Source organism: Asterias rubens, chromosome 9 (genome assembly GCF_902459465.1).
Source record: "Asterias rubens chromosome 9, eAstRub1.3, whole genome shotgun sequence".
Taxonomy (NCBI): domain Eukaryota; kingdom Metazoa; phylum Echinodermata; class Asteroidea; order Forcipulatida; family Asteriidae; genus Asterias; species Asterias rubens.
The window spans coordinates 8,876,784-8,898,765 of NC_047070.1; the positions used below are offsets into that span (position 1 = coordinate 8,876,784).

At 39.4% G+C, this 21,982-nt stretch overlaps 1 protein-coding gene across 1 annotated transcript; it reads right to left on the bottom strand.

Moving 5' to 3' along the window:
* Positions 1 to 1,050: 1,050 nt before the first annotated feature.
* Positions 1,051 to 20,855, bottom strand: LOC117294964 (isocitrate dehydrogenase [NAD] subunit beta, mitochondrial-like). The gene is made up of 10 exons (XM_033777522.1): positions 20,689 to 20,855; positions 17,856 to 17,915; positions 15,587 to 15,726; positions 13,554 to 13,691; positions 9,787 to 9,919; positions 7,976 to 8,109; positions 6,190 to 6,439; positions 5,442 to 5,536; positions 4,363 to 4,423; positions 1,051 to 2,736 (listed from the first exon to the last, which is right to left on the bottom strand). The coding sequence occupies exons 1-10, from the start codon at positions 20,737 to 20,739 to the stop codon at positions 2,662 to 2,664; spliced, it is 1,137 nt and encodes a 378-aa protein (XP_033633413.1). The 5' UTR covers positions 20,740 to 20,855; the 3' UTR covers positions 1,051 to 2,661.
* Positions 20,856 to 21,982: the final 1,127 nt, after the last annotated feature.

Genomic DNA, 21,982 nt, shown 5'->3' on the forward strand with positions numbered 1-21,982 from the left:
ACGTGTGTGTAGTGCATGCAGACGACGTAATGCACCATCAACTTTGTCGCTTGGTGGCGCTCCAGCGCAATTATGGTTAATTTCCTTGAAAATATCAAAAGATTGAACAACAATTCTAACTACTTGAAATATCCTAAAGACATTCTTTCTCACGCAATTGCTAAAAAAACAAATCACTTATTTTTATTTAAAAAAATCGTTTATCATTTTGTTTTTCCCTCAATGGAAACCGTTATTTTTGGGTGAGCATAAAAACTGGCACAGAAATACGAAACAGGTAGGCTACCTGACAAAATTCTATAAAGTTTACATTGTTGCAACTGGTGCCCCGCTAATGGTTTGCTTAGCAAAGACATTGCTTAGCAAAGACTATTGGTAAGCAGTATTTTCTGCTAAAACAGTTGTATGAAATTGGGCCATCTTAACACTAGACATTTTCCAGCAGTCAGCTTCCAGCAGGCACTTAAATAAATTCACCCACATTTCAAAAAATTATAAATTGAGGTGCAGCTAAGGATACACTCACCCCAACCCTACCACACCTTACCCCCAATATCAAGCTAGCTGCAGGCCACCAATTAAAGGCAGTGGACACTATTGGTATTTACTCAAAATAAATATTAGCATAAAACAATTTTTGGTAACGAGTAATGGAGAGAGGTTGATAGTATAAAACATTGTGAGAAACGGCTCCCTCTGAAGTAACGTAGTTTTCGAGAAAGAAGCAGTTTTCCACGAATTTGATTTCGAGACCTCAGATTTAGAATTTGAGGTCTCGAAATCAAGCATCTGAAAGCACACAACTTCGTGTGATAATGGTGTTTTTTTCTTTCATTATTAACTCACAACTTCGACGACTGATTGAGCTCAAAATTTCTCAGGTTTGTTGTTTATGCATATGTTGAGATATACCAACTGTGAAGGCTAGTCTTTGACAATTACCAAGTGTCCAGTGTCTTTAAGGCAATGGTTGAACATAAACAAAAAACACAAATAACAAATATATTCAAGGATTGATAAATAAAACAAATTGATTGTCAAATTAATTAATGTCAACATTTTCAACAATTTATTCATCTCCACATGAGTGGCTATTAATTGCAACAACTTATTTAAATATAAATACTTTTCGTGAAAACTTAACAACAAATCAGAGTTTTGTTTTTATCTTTAAAGTACTTTACTGTTATGTTTAAATAAATAATAGCCTAAGCCGTAAGAGGTAACAAGTGGAAGGTTTAACCGCATATCTATTTAGTGATATAGATTGCAGAAAGTCAAAGAAAGAAAGGAATGGCCAGGAATTTCCTTTTGACAGTCTGCCCCACAAAGCTTCAGTTGGAATTCTAACTGAAACTTACAAACTTATTAGAAAAACATGCCAAGGTTTTATTGTCTAGCCAGTAAAGTTATGACCAGACAAGTCCGGCAGTCTTGTGTTTAAATAACAATACCTCACTGTGAAATATCTTTAACAGAAACTATTTATGTTCAAATACTGCCCTTGAGTCTTAAAAACACCTCCGTTGAAGAATGAAGTAAACTTAACACCCCAATGAAATAAATTTTCGCTGACATGTCTTAGTGCTTTGTTAAAAAAAACCAGTTAATTTCATGTCTAACTGTATAAGTTTTTTTTCTTCTAATTTTGGTTTGAGCTGCTGAAATCTTGTGGATTTTCTCCTAAACTCGATCCCTGTACACGCCAAGTCAAACTGAACTTTGTCATCTATCATTACATTTTGGTAAATTTGTGATACACTTTTAGAGAGTTGTAATGACTGCCTCCCCATTATCGTAAGTAAAATCGGCGCTAAAACATTTCATCGTATAAATTATACAGAACATTCATAAAGAAATCAGTTGTATTCTTTAAAAAGATTTCCAAAACAGTTGTTTTCTTTAAAAAACTGCAAAATTTTACATTCTTAAACAGCAAAGTGTCAAATCTACAAAATCCTCATTCATAAAAACATTTTTACTTGTTGAATTTTTAGTCATTCAATAATCTAGCATTACAAATTGTACTGACTGTAGCAGTCACACAGTAAATGCCCTTGCATTTATTATTTTTTAAACTGCGACCCATTTTTCTTAACACGGAGTTGAAAATCTGTGGAGGTGAATTTTATATTTTGTTGTCTCACGTAGACTAAATTATAAAACTTTTACTTTAATTGCACACACAATCTACACCACAAGCCATTTTGAGATATGGTGAACACACTACTATAAACACTATTTGGTTTGGGTAAACTTGTCTGTACATGCCCAAACCAAACAGCAGTAAACTCCTACATGAACATGTATAGTATGTCCACCATATCTCAAAGGCCAATGGCTATAGACGATGTGACCTCTGACGTCACTCGAAAACCATAACATGATTCGCGCGCATACCTCCAGGAAAAACCTTTGTATTTTGGCAGCCAACTCGAAAGTGTATGCAATCTTACCATGACTACGGGTGTTTTTGCCCGGCGAAAGATGACGTATATAGTGTTTTGTCAACAGAGGGCTGTTTACATGTAAACATAGGTCACATCGTCTATACGATTCACAAAGCAGCAGGGTGTTGGGGGCTCTATTTTTAAGTTCCTGAGTTTGTTGACCTTTTACATTGACCGTAATGCTTTAATGGTTTGCATTTCTTGGATAGTCCTATCGCAGGTTGTTGATGACTGCACTTGTAAACTCTGTGGTTGAAGCATACCCACCGATGTCCTGAGTCCGAACCTTCAAACAGTGAAACATCAATGGATGGAAGTTAGTTTTAATAAATGATTCATCAGACATGAACTACTTGATTTTATAACACACCTCTTGCTTGTTCTGTATTCTGGTTGGCTGAAACACGGTCACGTGGGATGAACTAATATAGTCCAGTGATCGCAAGCGCGTGTTTTGCGGGAACTAGTACCCGAGCGGGCACTAGTCTTTGAAAATAGTGCCCGGTTACAGCGCCCTCTCTTGACTTGAACCGTGAACAGCAACTACAAAACTTCCTTTCTTTTCCAGATTTCTGTTCTTATTTGACATTTAAGACCGAGCTGTGTTATAAAACACATATTGACTGGCATAATTCGGTAACTAGTGTATGTCTATTCCCCCCTCGGGCCTGTGAGTGACCAGAAGAGGGGCCTATTTCCCTCGGCCTTCGGCCTCGGGAAATAAGTCGCTCTTCTGGTCACTCAAAGTCCCTCGGGGGAATAGACGTACACTAGTTACCTCATTGCCAGTCTCTGAGTCAATATGTGTATACTAAAGATATTTCTTTCTTTATCCTCAGGCAAATTAGCATACTAACCATACTGCTGGCTGGTTGGTATTTTGTGAGCTAATTACTATAAAAAAGCAATTTCACTATTATATAAAACTGCCATTTTGTTTTTAACTTTTATGGTTGAACTAGTTTGACTAGGTGATCACAATAAAAATGTTTGCTCTTAAACAATTTGTACATGCACTGCACACTACTTGGGTAGAATTTGAACCCACGACCTTTGCCAATCTAGAGCAGATGTATTACCACCTTGACCACCGAGTAATATGCCTGGGTTTTTTTTTTCCACAAAAATTTTGAAAGTACTGAGTCTACAGTGCTTACACACATTGGTGTAAGGTTAAAACCAAGTAAGGATAAACAAAAATAATAGACTTTGGTTTGGAAGACTCGAATGGGAGTGGCAAAACTTAGACAGGAGAGAGTTAAAAGCACTGGACACGTTTGGTACATGTAATTGTCAAAGACCAGTACTCTCATTAGGTGTATCCCATTATATGCATAAAATAACAAGCCTGTGAAAATTCGGGCTCAGTTGGTCCACAAAGTTGCAAGAAAATTATAAAAGAAAAAACACCATGCCTTGTTGTACAAATTTGTGTGCTTTCAGGTAGAATTAAAAAGGCTTCAGTTGAAGTCTTTTAATATTTTGTTTAATATAAAAACTACATCACCAGCAAATATTTTAGCGTAAGCTTTCTACTATTATTAGTTTAAAACTGTTTAAGTTTAATGTAAATCTGTGGAAACCAAGTAAATTAAATGTCAGGCGGACAAGTGTTATGTGAGTAAGATTTGAAGATGAGAAAATACCTCTTTCTAAAAAATGCTCACAATGTTTCATACTATCAACAGCTATCTATTGCTTGTTACCAAGTAAGTTTGTATGCTAACAATTAGTTTGAGTAATTACCAATAGTGTCCACTGCCTTTAATGGGGCAAAGGTAAAGAGGGGGGAGATGAAGATTATAATACAGGACACAGTTTTGAATGGGAAATCAAAGGATCTAGAGGAGGGCTGGAGCTTGTTGGAGAGAAGAAAAGGGAAAGACAGACTCAGGCCATTTTTGTTTCTTACCTTGCCAGCTTTCAGAACGGATTTCACAGCAGTATTGATGAGATTTGAGTATGAGTCCAAACTGTTGGGAGCAAAGAGAGGAAAAACGGGAAATAAGTTTACAACTTTGTCTTCTCCTGTGCCAACTTTCATGGCTCTGAAGAATCAGCACTTCTGGCAGATTTCACAAAGAGTTAAGACTAGCACAAGGGGAGTGCTAAGTTAGGAGGAGTAACTTTTTCTAACTTGAGACAAGACTAGTCTCAACTCTTTGTGAAATCCACCCCAGGGAACTCCCTGCTTAAGAGCCAGGAGTTTGTGATTGTGGGCGCAGCACCCCATATTAATATTAGGCATTCTTCGCTTGGTGCAGAAACTCAACGCTTACACTAATAGTGAAGAATGGTGATTGCAAGCGCAGAATTCGGTAAGCAGAGCCATTAAATTGGTCCCTAAATTAAACAGCACAAAGCAACAAAGTCCAGCACACTCCCGAAGATGGTCAAATCATACTGATCGAAATGTAAAGTTGTCAAAGCTGTCGGTTCTTTTCAGAACCACCACAACTTGTACAGACATTTGTGTACATGGTGTGTCTGCAACTTGCAACCCTTACTAGATCGTGTTCCCACCGTGCAAAGTTTCAAATCTTACTCACATAACACTTGTCCGCCTGACGTTTAATTTACTTGGTTCCCACAGATTTACATTAAAATTAAACAGTTTTAAACTAATAATAGTAGAAAGCTTACGCTAAAATATTATTTGCTGGTGATGTAGTTTTTTTGAGAAATCAGTAAAACAGTGTCACAAAAACTGTTTTCCTCTCAGTTTTAGCATGTAAAATGTGTTTACAAATTTTAGTATAAAAAACCCAAACTTGCAAATACAATGAAGGCTAAAATAATTTTCGTCTCACTGAGACAACAATAAACTTTGTGACTTGTATCACTCATTTTGAAAAAAATACAGCAGGGAAGCTTTCTACCATTATTATCTTCAAACCATGTAAGTTTAATTTAAATCTGCGGCCATTGGGTTTTGTGTCCTACAAAAAGTACCCGAACCCTTTAAACAAAATATGAAATGTTGATACTCACTGTAGGTGTTTGAGCATGTTGGCAGCACAGAGCAATATTGCAGTAGGATTGGCGATGTTACGACCAACAGCTTGTGAGAAAGTATGTCTGGCTCCCTGATCAAAATAACAACATGTTATAAAAGTTACCAATGGTTCTTAAAAATAAACAATTGCTTGTTTACAACATTGGGAGGACCAACCAACAGACAAGATTTGGCAAGTCCTGGGCGAGCAGTTAAGAGCAACGGACTCAAGCTTTGGTTTTTTTGATCAGCAGAGTGTGGGTTATGACACTTGTGTCCTTGAGCAAGATACTTTACCCTAATCGCTTTGTCCGTCTGTTGGGCATTAAGCTGTGAGTCCCATATACTAGGATTGATAGTGCACGTAAAAGAACCAAGAACACTTATCAAGAGTCGGTGTTAACCCTGGTGTTTCTGGTTCACGCGGCAAGCACCCTTGTTTACAGGTTTCCTCAGGCTTGCTAACCAGCTACAGTGATTATTAAAGTTCATTTGTTGTAGCCACCAGAACCAACAAATTTTGCCCAGCACTCTGAGCAAGATACACAGTGCTGCCCAGCACAGATTTCCCCCTGATTGCACTTCAGCAGTGATGGCCCCATACATGTACCTAAACATTCGCCCTGGGTGGACTAAATTGGATTTAGATCCCACCACTAAAATTGGTATCGTCATCCTTGGTTTCATTACCAGAATTATATAAAAACAGTAATAAATAATAAAAGTTTACTTATTTCAACCTACAGGCTCGAATATGGCATATTCAGTTGAGTAGCTCTCCCCCGGTACCACTCCAGCTCCTCCCACTAAGCCAGCGGCAAGATTATCGACGATGTTACCATAGAGGTTGGGGGTCACCAGTACGTCAAACTGGTGGGGGTTAGACGCTAGCTGCATACAACAGTTATCCACAATCATCGACTCAAACTGGATCTTGGGGTAAAGGGTTGAGATCTGACGGCAGCTGTTCAAGAAAAGACCATCTCCGAGTTTCCTATATAAATAACAAAATCATTTGATAACCATCGTGTTTATGCGTTAGAAAAAGAAAAAATGGCCTGAGGAGAAAGACTCTGCTTAAACTCTTTTTTTAAGACCTTTTTTTTTATTTTGGTTTGGTAAGAGGTTTGCAACAGATAATAATATTTTCTCAAAAATTAAAATAATAAAAACTATTCTGTTGGACATCAACTGTGTGTTATAAATGACTTGACTGTTTGGGAGTCTGAATGAAACATTGTCCAAACTTGCTAAAAAATTCTCAATAAATCTCCTGTCTACAGTTTTAGTTGGTGTACAGGAAACACAGTAAAGCGTCACACTTTCTATGTACGTTATGTTGGCAGTTGTTCTAAATGGTTGTTATTTTGGGGTCAGGAAACCACCCAAAAGTGCTTAACACCAGAGACGTAGCATGATTTGAGCATGTGCCTAGATTCTAATGGTGATATGGACAACGTTGACTGTGTATCTTTCACACCCAGTTCTAGAATTATAACCCAATGTACTGAATACAGTGTAAAGCCCAATTAAAGGCAGTGGACACTATTGGTAATTACTCAAAATAATTATTAGCATAAAACCTTTCTTGGTGACGAGTTATGGGGAGAGGTTGATGGTATAAAACATTGTTAGAAACAGCTCCCTCTGAAGTGCCATACTTTTCGAGAAAGAAGTAATTTTCCACCAATTTGACTTCGAGACCTCAGATTTAGAACTTGAGGTCTCGAAATCAACCATCTATACGCACACAACTTCGTGTGACAAGGGTGTTTTTTCTTTCATTATTATCTCGCAAGTTCGAAAACCGATTGAGCTCAAATTTTCACAGGTTTGTTATTTTATGCTTATGTTGAGATACACCAACTGTGAAGGCTACTCTTTGACAATTACCAATAGTGTTCGTTGCCTTTAATACTTTCTGCGAATGTGAATGCAAAGCAAATTTTGGACGTCACATAGCTGTTTTCGCAGCGAGTGTTTCACAGGAGTTGAGCACAAGTCAACTGATGCGAATTATTTATTGCGAATTTGTGACGTCAAAATGCATTCGCATTCACATTCGCAGGAAGTATTAACCTGGCTTTAAAGGATTTGAGTACTCTTTGTCATACAAAACACAATGTACACAGATTTACATTAAACTTTTTTTACACCGTTTGAAGATAATGATAGTAGAAAGCGTACTTTGAAATATTAGTTTTTTAGGTGCCGTTTTTTTTTTTTTAAATGATTAAAACAATGTCATAAAAATTTGTTTTTACATGCTAAAATATTTTTTGTCTCATGATCACTGAGACGAAAATTATTTTCATGACATTTTTTTAATCATTTCTCAAAAACTACAGCACCTCAGCAAGTAATGTTTCCAGGGAAGCTTTCTACTATCATTATCTTCAAACTGTGTAAGTTTAGTGTAAATCTGTGGACACTGTGTTTTTTTGTCCTACAAAAAGTACCTAGACTCTTTAAACTTCTCAGCTATTTCTAGAATAATACCCCAATGTACTGAAGACAATGTTAGACTTACATGATGTTAGCCTTGTGAACCGCAGTAACTTTGTGACGATTGTTTCTTGTGGCATAGTCGAAAGCGAACTTAGCAATCCGCAGGGAGTTGTCCCTTGTGACAATCTTCAAACATTCAATGACACCTGGAACACTCTGTCAACAAAAAAGGAATACTGCAGTTTAATAACAATAATAATAGTGGCTATTTATAATGCGCCATGTCTGTCTAAACGACACTCCTGGTGCAGGAGAGATGCAGAAGCAAGTAGGCTTACAATGAGGTACATAGGTTTAAAGGGACACGCTGCCTTCGATCGGGCAAGTTGGTCTATGAAAAGCGTATGAAAACCTTTTTCTATGAAATACATATGGTTGGAAAGATGTTTTTGAAAAGTAGACTATAATGATCAAAACAAATATGCCTCGACATTGCACGGTTTACCTTATTACATCGTGAACTAACACGGTCGGCCATCTTTCTAACCATATGCATTTCATAACAAATGGTTTTCAAACGCTTTTCATTGACCAACTCGCCCGATCCAAGGCAATGTGTCCCTTAAAGCACAAACAAGTTTTCAAATGAATTTTGAAGCTGGTATAAGCAGTGACTTGTCGGTAACAGGTCAAATGGCTTGAACATTTTGACAAAAAATAGGGAGACTGTTGATATTAGGGCCAGTTGGTAGAGCGCTAGCACGTTCACCCCGAGGATGCAGGTTCAAATCTGGCTCTAGTAAATTTTTCTTTGCTCAACCAAAAACTAACCTGAAATCGCTCACAGCCGTGCTTAGCAAGTGTTTGTGTTATAGAAAAGTTTGCGGTAACACCATGTAATAACAATCTCTCAATGAGTTGGGGTGGTTCTGAAAAGAACTGTTGGATTAACTCGACGTTTCGATCAGTATGCTCTGATCGTCTTCTGGAGAATGCTGGACTCTGATGCTGTATGCTGCTTAAGCGGTGGATCAGCGGTGATGCATGAAGGCGGGAAATAGAGGCGGGAAGTGAACTCGATGATGCGTGGTGAAACCTGTTGTGGAGCCTAGGGTGGTGTGTGGGGGGTGTGTGCTCACTGAACCGTGTCAATAGGAACAAGCACAGGGGATAGTGAGGGTGTGGGGCCTAGGTGACAAGTGTTTGTGCTTACAGGCTTTATGAAATTGTACCCGGATATAAGGTACTTCCAATTATCAAAAACTAGTTACCTCAAGTAATAAGTATACAGTGCTAATACACATTCCAGTGTATATTGGTAAAACCAAAACTGATATGCTTTATCCTCCGGTACGCGCTAATCCTCCAATCAGGTGCTCGAACCGGAGTGTAATATCAGACGATAACCTACTCCCAGTTTTCATATTGCACTCTGCGTATTGTGTAGTGTAATGCTCCGCGTGCGATCAGTGCAAAAAAATTACATTATAAACTTTGCACGTGCAAAACCAAAAAACAAAATATAACCCAACCTCATTGACTTATTGAGGCTGGAAGAAAAATTTGTTATCACACTCACGTTCATGGAGTACGGGAGTACGGAAAAATATAGCGCTTCTGCCTCCCATATCCAACTCGGCCTTCGCCTTGTTGGATATGGGACGCAGAAGCACAATATTTTTCTGTATTCCACTCGTGCTTGTGTGATAAATTAATATATATTATCCATCTATCCACCTATTAAATAGTTACCCCTGTTCTCTGTTCACGGATAACTACAAAGTCCAGATCACTGAGTCTCGTACTATCGTGTGCTTAGCAAGTGTTTGTGCAAGTATAAGCTTCATAAAATTGGGCCCAGATAAGTTACTTCCAACTTAAAAAATAAGTTACCTCGTGCTCCAATGCACTGTACTCCCCCTCTGTCTGTTCACGGATAACTACCAAGTCCAGACCACTGTGTCTTGTCTTAATGCCAGGTAGAGTGTTACACTTTACAACGTTGGCAAATACATCCAGCTCTCGTCTAGAAAAGAAGGACGGTGTTAGAAATATATAATAGCAGGGTTTCTAAGCTCTGAAACAAAAAAGTCATGCGCCGTATTTTTTTACCGCATGAGGGTGCCCTCATTAGTATTTGTATCACTTCCTGGAGTATACGTGATTCTTCCTGCATAGTTTTAATCAGCATTCATAAATACCTAGGACAGTTTATCCATTCTGATTGGTTAAGAGGGCATCACGAGGTGTTGTTTGAACGGATGATATAACACCAGTAAAAAGTGTTATAACATGGGCGTGACACGCGCGCTTGCACCAGCGCTTATAAGACAGTTTCTTCATTCCTATTGGTCGATCAGCAACGGCTGAAACAGTTGTGCCACATCACGCGATACGCGCACAGCATCTCCTTATAAGGAGTTGTTTACCCGAGGGCCTAACCATTTCATAGCTGGAGGGGTGTTGTGTCGAAAGAAATCATTGAACAATTATAATTTTTGCATATACATTGTATTTTACCTTTTGACCAAGAAGTGTTGATGTTTTTTGACCGAAAAAGGTATTTATGAATGGGAATCAAAGTGTGTTGAATCGGTTTTCAACTAGTGGTTTAAACCCGCCGAGGCCTGGTTCTTGATAATTTACCCGGACTTTGTCTCGGTAAAATTATCAAGTCCAGGCCTCGGCCAGGACTAGTTGAAAACCTCTTCACCACACATTGATTCCCTTATTCTTTATCATGTTTTGCGACGAGTACATTGATTTGGATGTATACTGTGCCTCTTATTCCGTCACTTTTGTTGCCGTAGTTTTAAGTTGCTTTAGAGGAGGATTCTAACAGCTCCTTTTACCCTTTGTTGCACATATTAGTTTTTAACAAGCAGAACAAGAACATGTTCCACAGTGTTTTTTCTCATTATTTTCAATAGCATCCACTGTTGAGCATCACAGCAAATGAAACCCAACAATCGCTCTAAGCAACCAGAAGAGGGCGGTTTATATGGGGGGTTGTAGTTTTTAAGTTATTACTGATTATAAAAGTCCATAGTCCATTTTGATGTGTTTTTGGTGGTCGCTAGCAACCGCCTTGTGCCCCAATGGGTTAAAGGTCTTATTGTCCATGATGGATATGATGTCTCTGATGGTAATGTCAGTCTTTAATCTCTCTCTCTCTCTCTAGTCGACCGGGGTCGGAATCATGCTAAGTTTTGCCCATCCCTGTCGATCTCTCATTCAGTTGGGAAGATCAGCTGGAAGCACCCCGATGTCCCTGGCAACTACATCTGTATATAACTGAGCCTTTGTCTTCCCCTGTTTCTCCTTCCATGTTTCGGTGACCAGGTGATTAGCTGAGAGACAGGTTCTTTGGTGCTTCTGTATGAATGCCCTGCTAGTCTCAGACGATGGTGTTGTATTTTGGTGGATAGTTTTGGTTCTTTACCATACAGTTCTGTATTTGTCATGTGTTGACTGCAGTGAACGTTGAAGCATTTCCGCAGAAGTTTTGTGTAGCACCCATCCAGTTTCTCTTCAAGTTCCCGGGTGACTGTCCATGTATCTGAGCCATACAATATAATTGATTCTACAGTTTATTTGAAGATGGTTAGTTTGCTCTTTTTGTTGAGGCCTGATTTCCATACAGCATTCATTTTATTGCACGCTGACCATGCCATGCCTATTCTTTTGGTAATTTCCCCTTTGCTGTCTCTGACAAGGGCACCAAGGTACTTGTAGTTGTCAATTTCACTTAGTTGCACGATGCTCCTTGTTTTGATGTCAATGTTGTCGTTGGTGTTGATGTTGATTGTTAGATATTCGGTTTTTGATTCATTAAGTCTTAGGCCCACACTTCCAGCATGCCTTTCAACATTTCTCAGTAGCTCTTGGCCATTGTGCTGATCATCGCTGCAAAGGCAAATCAGCGAAATCCAGATCACATAGGACTTCTTTAGGGTATCTGGAGCTTCTTCTTTGGTTGAGTGTAAAACCGAGTCGCTCTGCTTCTGTGGTTGACTTTCTCATTATGTAGTCCAGAACAATAATGAACAAAAATGGGGCAAGTGTGTCGCCCTGTACAACTCCTGCTTTGATTTTGGAGGGATCAGTATGGCCGTCAGGTGACAGTGTTTTCGTACATGGCTCGAATTGTGCTGACAGTCTTTAATAACTATTTTGGGTATAAATGAATACACCCATGGAAGTGATACAAATATGTAAGAAGGCGCCCTCACAAGGTAAAAAATGCGGCGCACTAAATACACAATAGAATGACAATAACAGAGTAAGTGTTCAATAAAATAAAATTACTTTTAAGTGAGCTAAAATAGCTTATCCTGTAACGAGCTTAGATAAATCTAAATAAGTGGGTTTTGAGTTCAGTCTTAAATGAGTAGTGTAGTGGAGGCACGGATGTGGACGGGAAGGTTGTGCCAGAGAGTGGGTGTGGCGATTAAGAAAGGCGCGGCTTCCGTAGAGAGTGCGGGGAATAAGACCAGTGTTGAATTCTAGTTGGGCCATAGAACACGAGACGACGGTTGCTTTTTTGGAATAAGTAATTCCCTATGCTATATCTAACTTTGTATGCACTTTAAATTAGACTTTAATATTTAATATGTTATACCAAGTCGAGTCCAAATCTATAGAGTAAAGGGTATTCAAGTTGTGGTGGTTTAGTTGGTTCGAGTCCCGGTCATGACTCTTGTGTCCTTGAGCAAGATGCTTTGAACTAAAATTGCTTCTCTTCACACAGGGGTGTGGGTGTCAAAGGGTACCTGCAAGGGCAGAGGTTGATATTTTGCTTGAAAAAGTCTTCGGAGCGCCACAGCAACTCGGGCTGTATACTCCCAAGGGAGCTGAGAAAGAGTACAGCAGCCGATTTAAAGAAACGCTAGGTTTAATCCTATCTCAAGTTAGGACGAGTAACTTTTCCCAACAGAGGATGGGTTAAATGCGTCCTAACATCTATGCATACCAAACTTAACTCGTCCTAAGTCCTAAGATTAATCCTAAGTTAGGAGGAGTTTGGTGAAATTGACAGCAGGATTATTTTCCCAATGACCGGGCAACTAATGTCAAGTGCATTAATACATTACACTAAAAGCCATTGGACCCTTTTCGGTAAACATTATTGTCCAAGGCCCACACTTCGTGTATCACAACTTCTATATCAAATAACAAACCTGTGAAAATTTAGGCTCAATCGGTCGTCGGAGTCGGGAGAAATCAACGGGAAAACCCACCCTTGTATCCGCGCGTTTAAATAAATCCATAATTCTCGCTATCGAGAATTGATATTGTTTTACTGTTTTCTCAAAAAGTAAAGCATTTCATGGAATAGTATTTCAAGAGAAGTCTTTCACCACTACCTTCTGTAAACCCTGTAGGTTATTTGTAAATCTGTGAACTTTTTTTTTTTTTTGCTGTACCGAAAGGGTCCAATGGCTTTAAGTACGCTAAAAGTGAAATTGTATAAAAAATGAAAAACTCTCAACATTTGACAAAGTTTCCTCTTGCTGTTTAGATGAAACTCCTAGTTACAGGTTGCTACATTGTACAGGTTTACATACGCTCTACATCATTTCATGTCTAGATACATCTGAAGGTTTGATCATGAGAAGGCTCACCGTCTCCCCCCAAAAATGCGAGTTCTTTCTGATTACCTAATCTTCATGTTGAGCGTCTGTAGCTCCCCACCACCTCCCCAGGGTGTGTGAATAATCCCCTTGAGTGCCACCTGATTCCTCTTGAAGGACTCTATGATGTCATCTAAGGATGCGCTCCTGCCTACCTGTACCTCACTGCAATCAAAACATGAGTCGCTTTTAATTAACAGGATCAATAAACATCTTAAAGCATCCAACACCCATTTTAGACGGGTGCTCCAGAGTCGCGCCAAACCAAATTCTGTATTACGTACCAGTACGTGAAAAGTTTGACGTCTCAAACAATGCGCAAGAAGTTGAAAGATCGACTGTTGTTCAGAAATGACTCAGGAGCACCTCAGTTTCAGATGTTAATCTTGTCAACTGTCTTTAGCCAAGCCGAGCCGATGTTAATGCTATATTTTTATGTTAAGTTCACTTGTCTGAAACCAAAATTTTTTTTGGTCGACCTAGAGCAAGTTCGAGTGCGTACATTTAGTCCACCGGTGGTCGACCACAGACTAGCAACGCACATGCGCAGTGACGTAATCACCCGAACGACTCGTTGGTAGTCTAGTCAACCTTCCACCTTTTCGCTAAAGTGTCACTGGTTCCCCTCTGCGCTTTTAAAACACATGTTAGAATGGAACATTCTGTTGGGACCAGTGAAGAAACCATGGGCTCGAGGCTGTTTCCAAATGGTCGACCACAGTAGTCAACCAATGGTCGACCAGCCTAAATTCGAGTCAAAATGGTCAACCTTTAGTTAACCATTGTGCACACTCGAACTTGCTCCTAGAGTCGCTCTTAAACTATTTGGTTCAGCATGACTCTAGCGCGCCTGTCTGAAATGGGTAATAAAAATCTTATTTTGGGAAAGTAGTGCATTCTGCTCTACCAACCATGTTTCTACAGTGCCTGCAGGGGGTGCCGTGGCCCAGCAGATAGAGCACCACATTCAAGCTCTGGTGTTTCTGCTCAGCAGAGTGTGGGTTCAAGTCCCGGTCAGGACACTTGCGTCCATGAGCAAAGCACTTTACTATCATTGCTTCTCTCCACCCAGGGGTAGATGCGAGTACCTGTGAGGGCAGAGATGGTTCTTGTGGTTGGTTTAGTTATATTCCGCTACATATTTGGCAGCACGGGCTGTATACTCCCCAGGGAGCTGAGATGGTTGAACTGAAATGGCCCAGTGATCAGGGTAATAAAGTTGGAAGTGCTTTGAGACATGGTGTATAAAGCGCAATATAACAACAAAATATTATTACTATTATTAAATACATCTTTACCCTGCGAAGGGGGTAACACTGTTTCAGCCCCATAGGTGGCAACGTGTGTTGATAGCCCAAATTTCACCCGAGTAATATGCCCATGATTTTTATGCAGTCCTCATTAGGTGAGTCTTGAGGGTAGTTTCTATCTAAGCTAGTGATGGGGAAAGTTCAGTACGATCCGGCAAGTTGTTCTATAATGAAGCGGCAGCAGAATTAAATGATCTTTCACCCCATGATGTTTTGGCCAGGGGTTTTTCTCTGAAAGATTTTTGTTATTAGATCGCATAGACTGGCGGTAGGAGAGATGAGGTTAAGGTCCTTGTGAAATTTATGGTGGCTAAGTGCCTTTAGATGAATGATAGACATAGACAAGGATCCTGAAGATGATTCTGTCGTAAAGGGTAGCCAGTGTAGATCTTGTAGGATCAGTGCAACCTTGTTCCCAGGGGATCGATCTTGCCGCGCCATTTTTTCCCAGCATGCCTTGCTCGATCTCAAGCCCTGGAAAGTGTTCATTAAAATGTGCTAGAATCTATATTCAATCCTTTCTACGCATGCACACATGTGTTTTTGTTGTTGTTTTTAAAAGCGTGTTTGTGCCATAAAAAATGTGGGCGTGATCAACATGCAAATATTTACTTCTATAGATGCATAACCAATTTCATGAGCCAATCAGCGTTGTTTCTCATGACATCCATTCCAGTTAGTGACGAGAGGTATCGATATGGCACGCTGCCCACGGTACATGTAGCTAGGCTGGTAAAATAAATGACCTACCTGACAAAAAGCTCTTCAAAATCTACAGGTACCCCAGCACCTTTAAACACCTCCCGTACGGACTGCATGAGCTCTGGTCCTACCCCATCTCCTGGGATTAACGTCACTGTCCTTCTGGTTTCTGGCTTAACAGCTGGTGCCTGACGAAAAAAAAAAAATCAAATTTGGCAATTGGTTTATTTTATAAACGACATCTTCACATGATTGTTGACATTAAAGATGGTGAAAGGTATACCAGGGGCGAATTTCACGATGCTCATGAAGACAAATTTGATGCATTTTCTTTTATAAGGCAGTGGGCACTATTGGTAATTACTCAAAATAATTATTAGCATAAAACCTTTCTCGGTGACGAGTAATGGGGAGAGGTTGATAGTATAAAACATTGTGAGAATCGGCTCCCTCTGAAGTGCCATAGTTTTCGCGAAAGAAGTAATTTTCCACGCATTTGATTTCGAGACCTCAGATTAAGAACTTGAGGTCTCGAAATCAACCATCCAAACGCACACAACTTTGTGTGACAAGAGTGTTTTTTTCTTTCATTATTATCTTGCAAGTTCGATGACCGATTGAGCTTAAATTTTCACAGGTTTGTTATTTTTTGCATATGTTGAGATACACCAACTGTAAAGGCTAGTCTTTGAGAATTACCAATAGTGTCCACTGCCTTTAAAGCATATATTTCAGTGCTTGTTCAAATAAAAACAATATGCAAGTTAAACTCTTCTGGTTTTGCAGAACAATAGACCGATCCACAAAGCTCCGCCGCATTGCGTATTGACCACTCACAACGCAACGAAGGTCCGACAAATAAGGTCCGTATCTTGGTCGCGCGCGGCAGAGTTGTGCAGAAAGGCATTGGAGAGCCCCACGTGTTCTTGCTCACACGTGCGTCGTGGGCGGAGCCTACTGGATCGGTGTACTCTGGTCCAGTACACATTTTAAGCAATGATCCCTACAGTCTTGTGAGACTTCGAGCCCTTGCCCTGTACTGATGGTCAATGTGGAATTTCACTTCAACACCATCACACAATGTGCGCATTGATGGCTTTGGGATTGGCTTTTGGAACAGCATGGATCACTGAAAAGGCCTACTCTTCAATGCTTGTGATGCACCTACATGTATAGACCATGTTACCTTTTTTTTACAGTAAAGGGTGACCGTGTACATTCTAATATAGAAAGGTTTGCGGTAAACACCATGTAATGACTATCTCTAATGAGTTGGGGGGTGGTTCTGAAAAAAGAACCGTTGGTTTCAACTCGACGTTTCCATCAGTATGCTCTGATCGTCTTCTGGAGAAAGATGATCAGAGCATACTGATCGAGTAGAAACCAACAGTTCTTTTCAGAACCACCCCCCAATTCATTAGAGAAAGTCATTACATGGTGTTACCTCAAACCTTTAGAACTATATTGTATTTCCACCATGCAAAGTTTCAAATCCTACCTACATTCTAATACAATTCCTGATGGGCAATATAGTACACAGGCTGCGAGGCAATAGTGAAAAATGTACATTTTTTTACATTTTGTGTCATAATTTTCACAAAAATTCAATATAGTTTCAAAAGCAAATGCTGTACAGCTTTTGAGATGTGCCCCCCCCCCCCAGTGCAAACTCCATAAAATATAAGATTTGTTTTCTTCCATTGAGCTGCATACAAACTGTGCCTGCAGGAAGTCAAAGGTCTGTGGCTCTTCTGTCAACCTGTGATGTCAAAGGTCACATGATTGAACTGGAACCAACGACCATAGCCATAGTAGATTTGGACAGTTTACTGTCTTAAAGGAACGTTCCAGAATTGGTAAGAAACAAAAATCGTGAAGATCACAAATTAACATAAAACTTACACGGTCTAATGATGATGATAGTAGAAAATATCCCTTGAAATATTTCTGTCTGAAATTTCATATTTGATGAGAAATAAATAATCTAATTTTGAGTTTATCGCTCAGGGAGCGTTTTATTCATTTTCGTTTTGGCATCGATGCAATGCAAAAATTTTAATCGGTTTTTCACTATTCTCTCGTGACCCAGATGGCCGATCGATCTCGAACTTCCACAGGTTTGTCAGTTTATGTATATGGTGGATTACATAAAATGCTCACACTGCCAGCAACTTTTTTTGCTAGCAAAACCAATTCTGTAATGTTCCTTTAATTTAACTTGTATTTATGAAAATAAATACTCTAACATGGACTTGTTTTTCTCTCTCCATGAATCATGCCTTTCCTATTGACTTTTTATTAACGAATGCAAACTTACTGCAGGGTTCAGACAATAATGGCCAGTTGACAGAGCTCTCACCAATTGGCTTGACGGCAACTGAAAAACAAAATTAGGCAAAATGATATTAAATAGGTAGGCCCTAAGTCATGCTTTCTTGTAAGTTGTGTTCTCTTAATGCGACTAAATGCCAAAAAGTGCTTTGTGGTGCGGATGACTGACTCAAGAAAGCCCATGCTCTGTGTTTACACCCTCGGTCAATCCACACTAGAGACAACCGAACGTCACACTTAAATCTTGGAGTTTAGCTCACCAGCAATCTTTCCTAGAATAAACATAATTATGAATTCCACAAATCAAGAAATTGTGATTCATTAATTTAATAAGACGACAACTTTTATTCTAGTCATTGTGAAATCAGCGGTTAGCTAGGGGATTCGAACCCAAAACCTTGTGATTGCAAGTCCTGTCGTCTAACCACTTGACTACAACAACGTGGGTCTTTCTCATGTTTTAGGCCTATGTGGGCTAGAGTGTTGGGATTGTTGTGCTAATCTCATTCTCAACCGTTGAAATGAATGTCCCAACAGTCTAATTGTCTTAATCGAGTTTAGTTGCGATACGTAACCCTCCTCCCGACAGCCGCAAAGACTAAAGAGGAGGGTTACATGTATGTTATCATCACTACTAAATCGAGTTGAGTTGGCCAATGCCAATGAGCCTTTTTGAGGTATGGCGGACGTGATACGCGCGCGTCACACGCCGCGACTGATGCCACCCTCACCATGTTGGTGGTCATTAGGTTTATGTGTAAACGCCGCGTCGCCTAAAATGCGCACTTCACTGAATAACATACGTTCTATTTCTATGGTCAATACGCTAAGCTTGGGCGATATCGATTTATTTTATTCACGATATATCGCCGACAATAAATCGCGATATTCGATATAATCGCGATTAATGAAATTTGACATCATCAGTCTTCAAACTCCAAGTGAAAGTTGTAGAAGAGACAGTCATAGCTTAAGAGAGGTGTTCTAATGACCTATTCTTCTGGTTTTACTCCAAACCTATGGGGTACAAGATGTCTCAGCTAGCAAACACATCGCGATATTTAATCGATATTGCGATATATCGCGATTATTGCGATTATCGCGATATATCGAGATATATCAATATTTCGATTAAAACCAAATTCCATCCGATATCTAAATCGTTTCCAAATTAATATCGCGATATTCGTTAATATCGTAATATCGCCCAAGCTTACAATACGCACAAATTTACCACAACTTTACAGTGTTGTAGCATTGTGTCCGCCATACCTCAAAAAGGCTTATGGCCTGATGGCTGTGTACGAGCATCATTTAGTAAAATAAATAATATACAATGTAGGCCCTTTGCATGGATGGGTGAATGGCGAAGTACGTGATACTGAAGTTGAATTGAGGATTGGCAGTGATTGAATGATATCGAAATGAACTTTAAAGTCTTAAGCACATCGTCTAGACTCTAAGAGTAGATTATATCGTAGCGTCATATGTTATCGACCCTCATATGTTTTCGATCCCCAACTTTGATTCCCGTTTACCGCGAAATTGTGCAAGCTGCACCGGTGACAGAAGCTATGCAGTTTACTCACGGTCTGTATTTTCATCAGGCTTAATCATGCTGAGAATAAAGTTTCCTGTCGTTGGTTATGCTCAAACATTTATAAAATGATTGATTTTTGGTACTAATCACTAGTGCATTATTATGCCAACATTCAAATGAGTCAAAGAAACATCATCCAACCTCGAAAGTTCAAAACAAAATTACTATTTGCTAAATTGAGTTTCATTCTGCTTTAGTCACTAGATAGATCACGTGAGGTGGTTACTATTTGGGATTCTATGGTGTGCAAATGTGGGGAAAATATTAAAATATTTTAAGTGAAAATGACAACAATTTTTTGTTGTTGATTTACTGCATATTGTAATAAATTCTGATAAGCGTAATAAATATTAAGTCTACATTAAAGAGAAAATATCATAGATTGGTTTCTTATCTCCTGAAACCAAACATTACTGGTCTGAAATGGGGGAAAAAGGATTTTTATGAAGTGTGTGTGCTTCAAGGGGGGTGGGGTGTTTCACTTTCATGCCTTATGATATCTCTGGATTCTAATATAGTAGCCATAATGCCTTAGGACAAAACTGTCATTAAATTTGTTAAGTAGTAATTGAATAATATTTTTGATTTATTTTGCACGCCATACTAGCTTCTGAATATTCAATAAAATACCAACCAATGAAAGGTGTGAAAACATATGACGTTGCTCCAATGTTGTGCATGCATAAGCACTGTTAATGGCGGACTGTCTCTCGCAACGTAAAACCAAAACTTTAAAAATTTCAACACACCATGAAGTGAAATGGTGCCACCACTTTTTCATTCGAAATAAAATAATATAGTATTTAATTTACCTGATTGATATATCCCCTTTTGTAAAAATGAGTGAAAAAGTGGTGGCACCATACGGAAAGTTATCCGTTAAAAAATTGGATAGATGATTTGAAAAAAAAATATTTAGTTTTTGATTGTGAACAATTTTCCTGTTAATGTTATCCTACTGAAAACACATGACACCAGGATATTGATTATTGTAAAATATTCCGTTGATTTTTGAGGTTGAATAAAGAATTGAAATTTACCCAGTCAATTTCCTTTGTGGTTTATTAATTTTTTTTATGTTGATATTTATTAACAAGTAAGTACATGTGTAAGTGTAATGAATGAAATGAAGTAAGTTTTTTAGTCGATTACTCATTTCAGTTTCACCAGTTTTCGTTTACTGACCTCCTCTGCTCTGCTCTGATTCTGAACTTCTTACCTTTGCAGCCACTCGCATTTTCGTCAGACATGTCAAAACAGTGCAAGCCATTTTCGCAGAAGACTTTTATGTTTCTCTCCCCACTTTTACATAGATATAGGAATCGACCAAAAATGTGTTTTTTCGCGAAAAAACTGTCAGTCTCCCCGTCTCACTACACACTTGCTCGCTCGATTCTCTTAAGTTTTTTGTTAGGACGCCACCAACGACGGAAATACGAGAGGGTTCGATATTCAGCATTCCGGATGTCAAACAAGTACCAGTTACTAATTTGACGTTCAATATTCATTTACACACGAAACCAAAGTGACTGTAAGCACTGTTCATGGAAATGTCCATCTAAGATTTTTTTTTAATTTTTACAGGTTAAAAAAAAATTACATGGTGACCTAAAAGAAACCTACTTGAAGCTAGGCGTTTGACTCCAGTTTTCAGCAGAGCAGGGGGTGGGGCAAGTGGGGATTAACGCCACAAGTTGTTTTTTTTTAGATGGGGGGGGGGGGGGGACACAGAAGATCCAAGGGTAGCTCCAGCCTCTTGCATAACCTCCTGTGCCCACCACCTCCCCCCCCCCCTGATCCCCACCCCAGTTTTTTTTTTTCAACCAATATTTTAACTAATGGTGGGCCATCTTCCAATTTGATGTGACCCGGCCTAAGAGCAAGTGTAACCAAAACCTTGGCTATAGGTAAGATATCGGGGGGGGGGCGGGGGGTTACTTATATAGACCACCAATCCCCCTCCCATGTTTTTGTTTTGTTGGCCAATATTCTATTCAATGGTGGGCCATCTTGTTCTGTCCATTTCCAATTAGTGTGACCCAGCCATAGAGCAAGCAAGACCTTGGCTATGGATCATAGGGATGGGAGGGGGGTGCTTATAGATCAGGGCCCAAATTCATAGAGCAGCTTAAGCACAAAATTAGTTCTTTCAAAATATCTAGTTTATTACTCAGAGCTTTGTTTATATTTGAGCGTGCAGTTTCTGTACAAAAAGCTCTAAAATTATGCTTAGCAGAATATTAACCAAATTCCAGTGTTTCATTCACCAAATTTGACAGCTAGCTGTGGCCGGGTCTGCTTTAAGCAGGAATATTTAAAGAAATGGGTTCTGCTTAAGCAGCCCTATGAAACTCAGCCCAGTATTGCACGGACCACCATCACTGTGGCCGGCAATATGCCAAAAGAGGGGGTTGGGAGGGGGGGGGTCTATGTAGCATTATTACTGCATGGGGAGGGGGGGGGGCTACATAAATAATACCCAATTCATAACAAAGTTGAACAGGGAAAACATA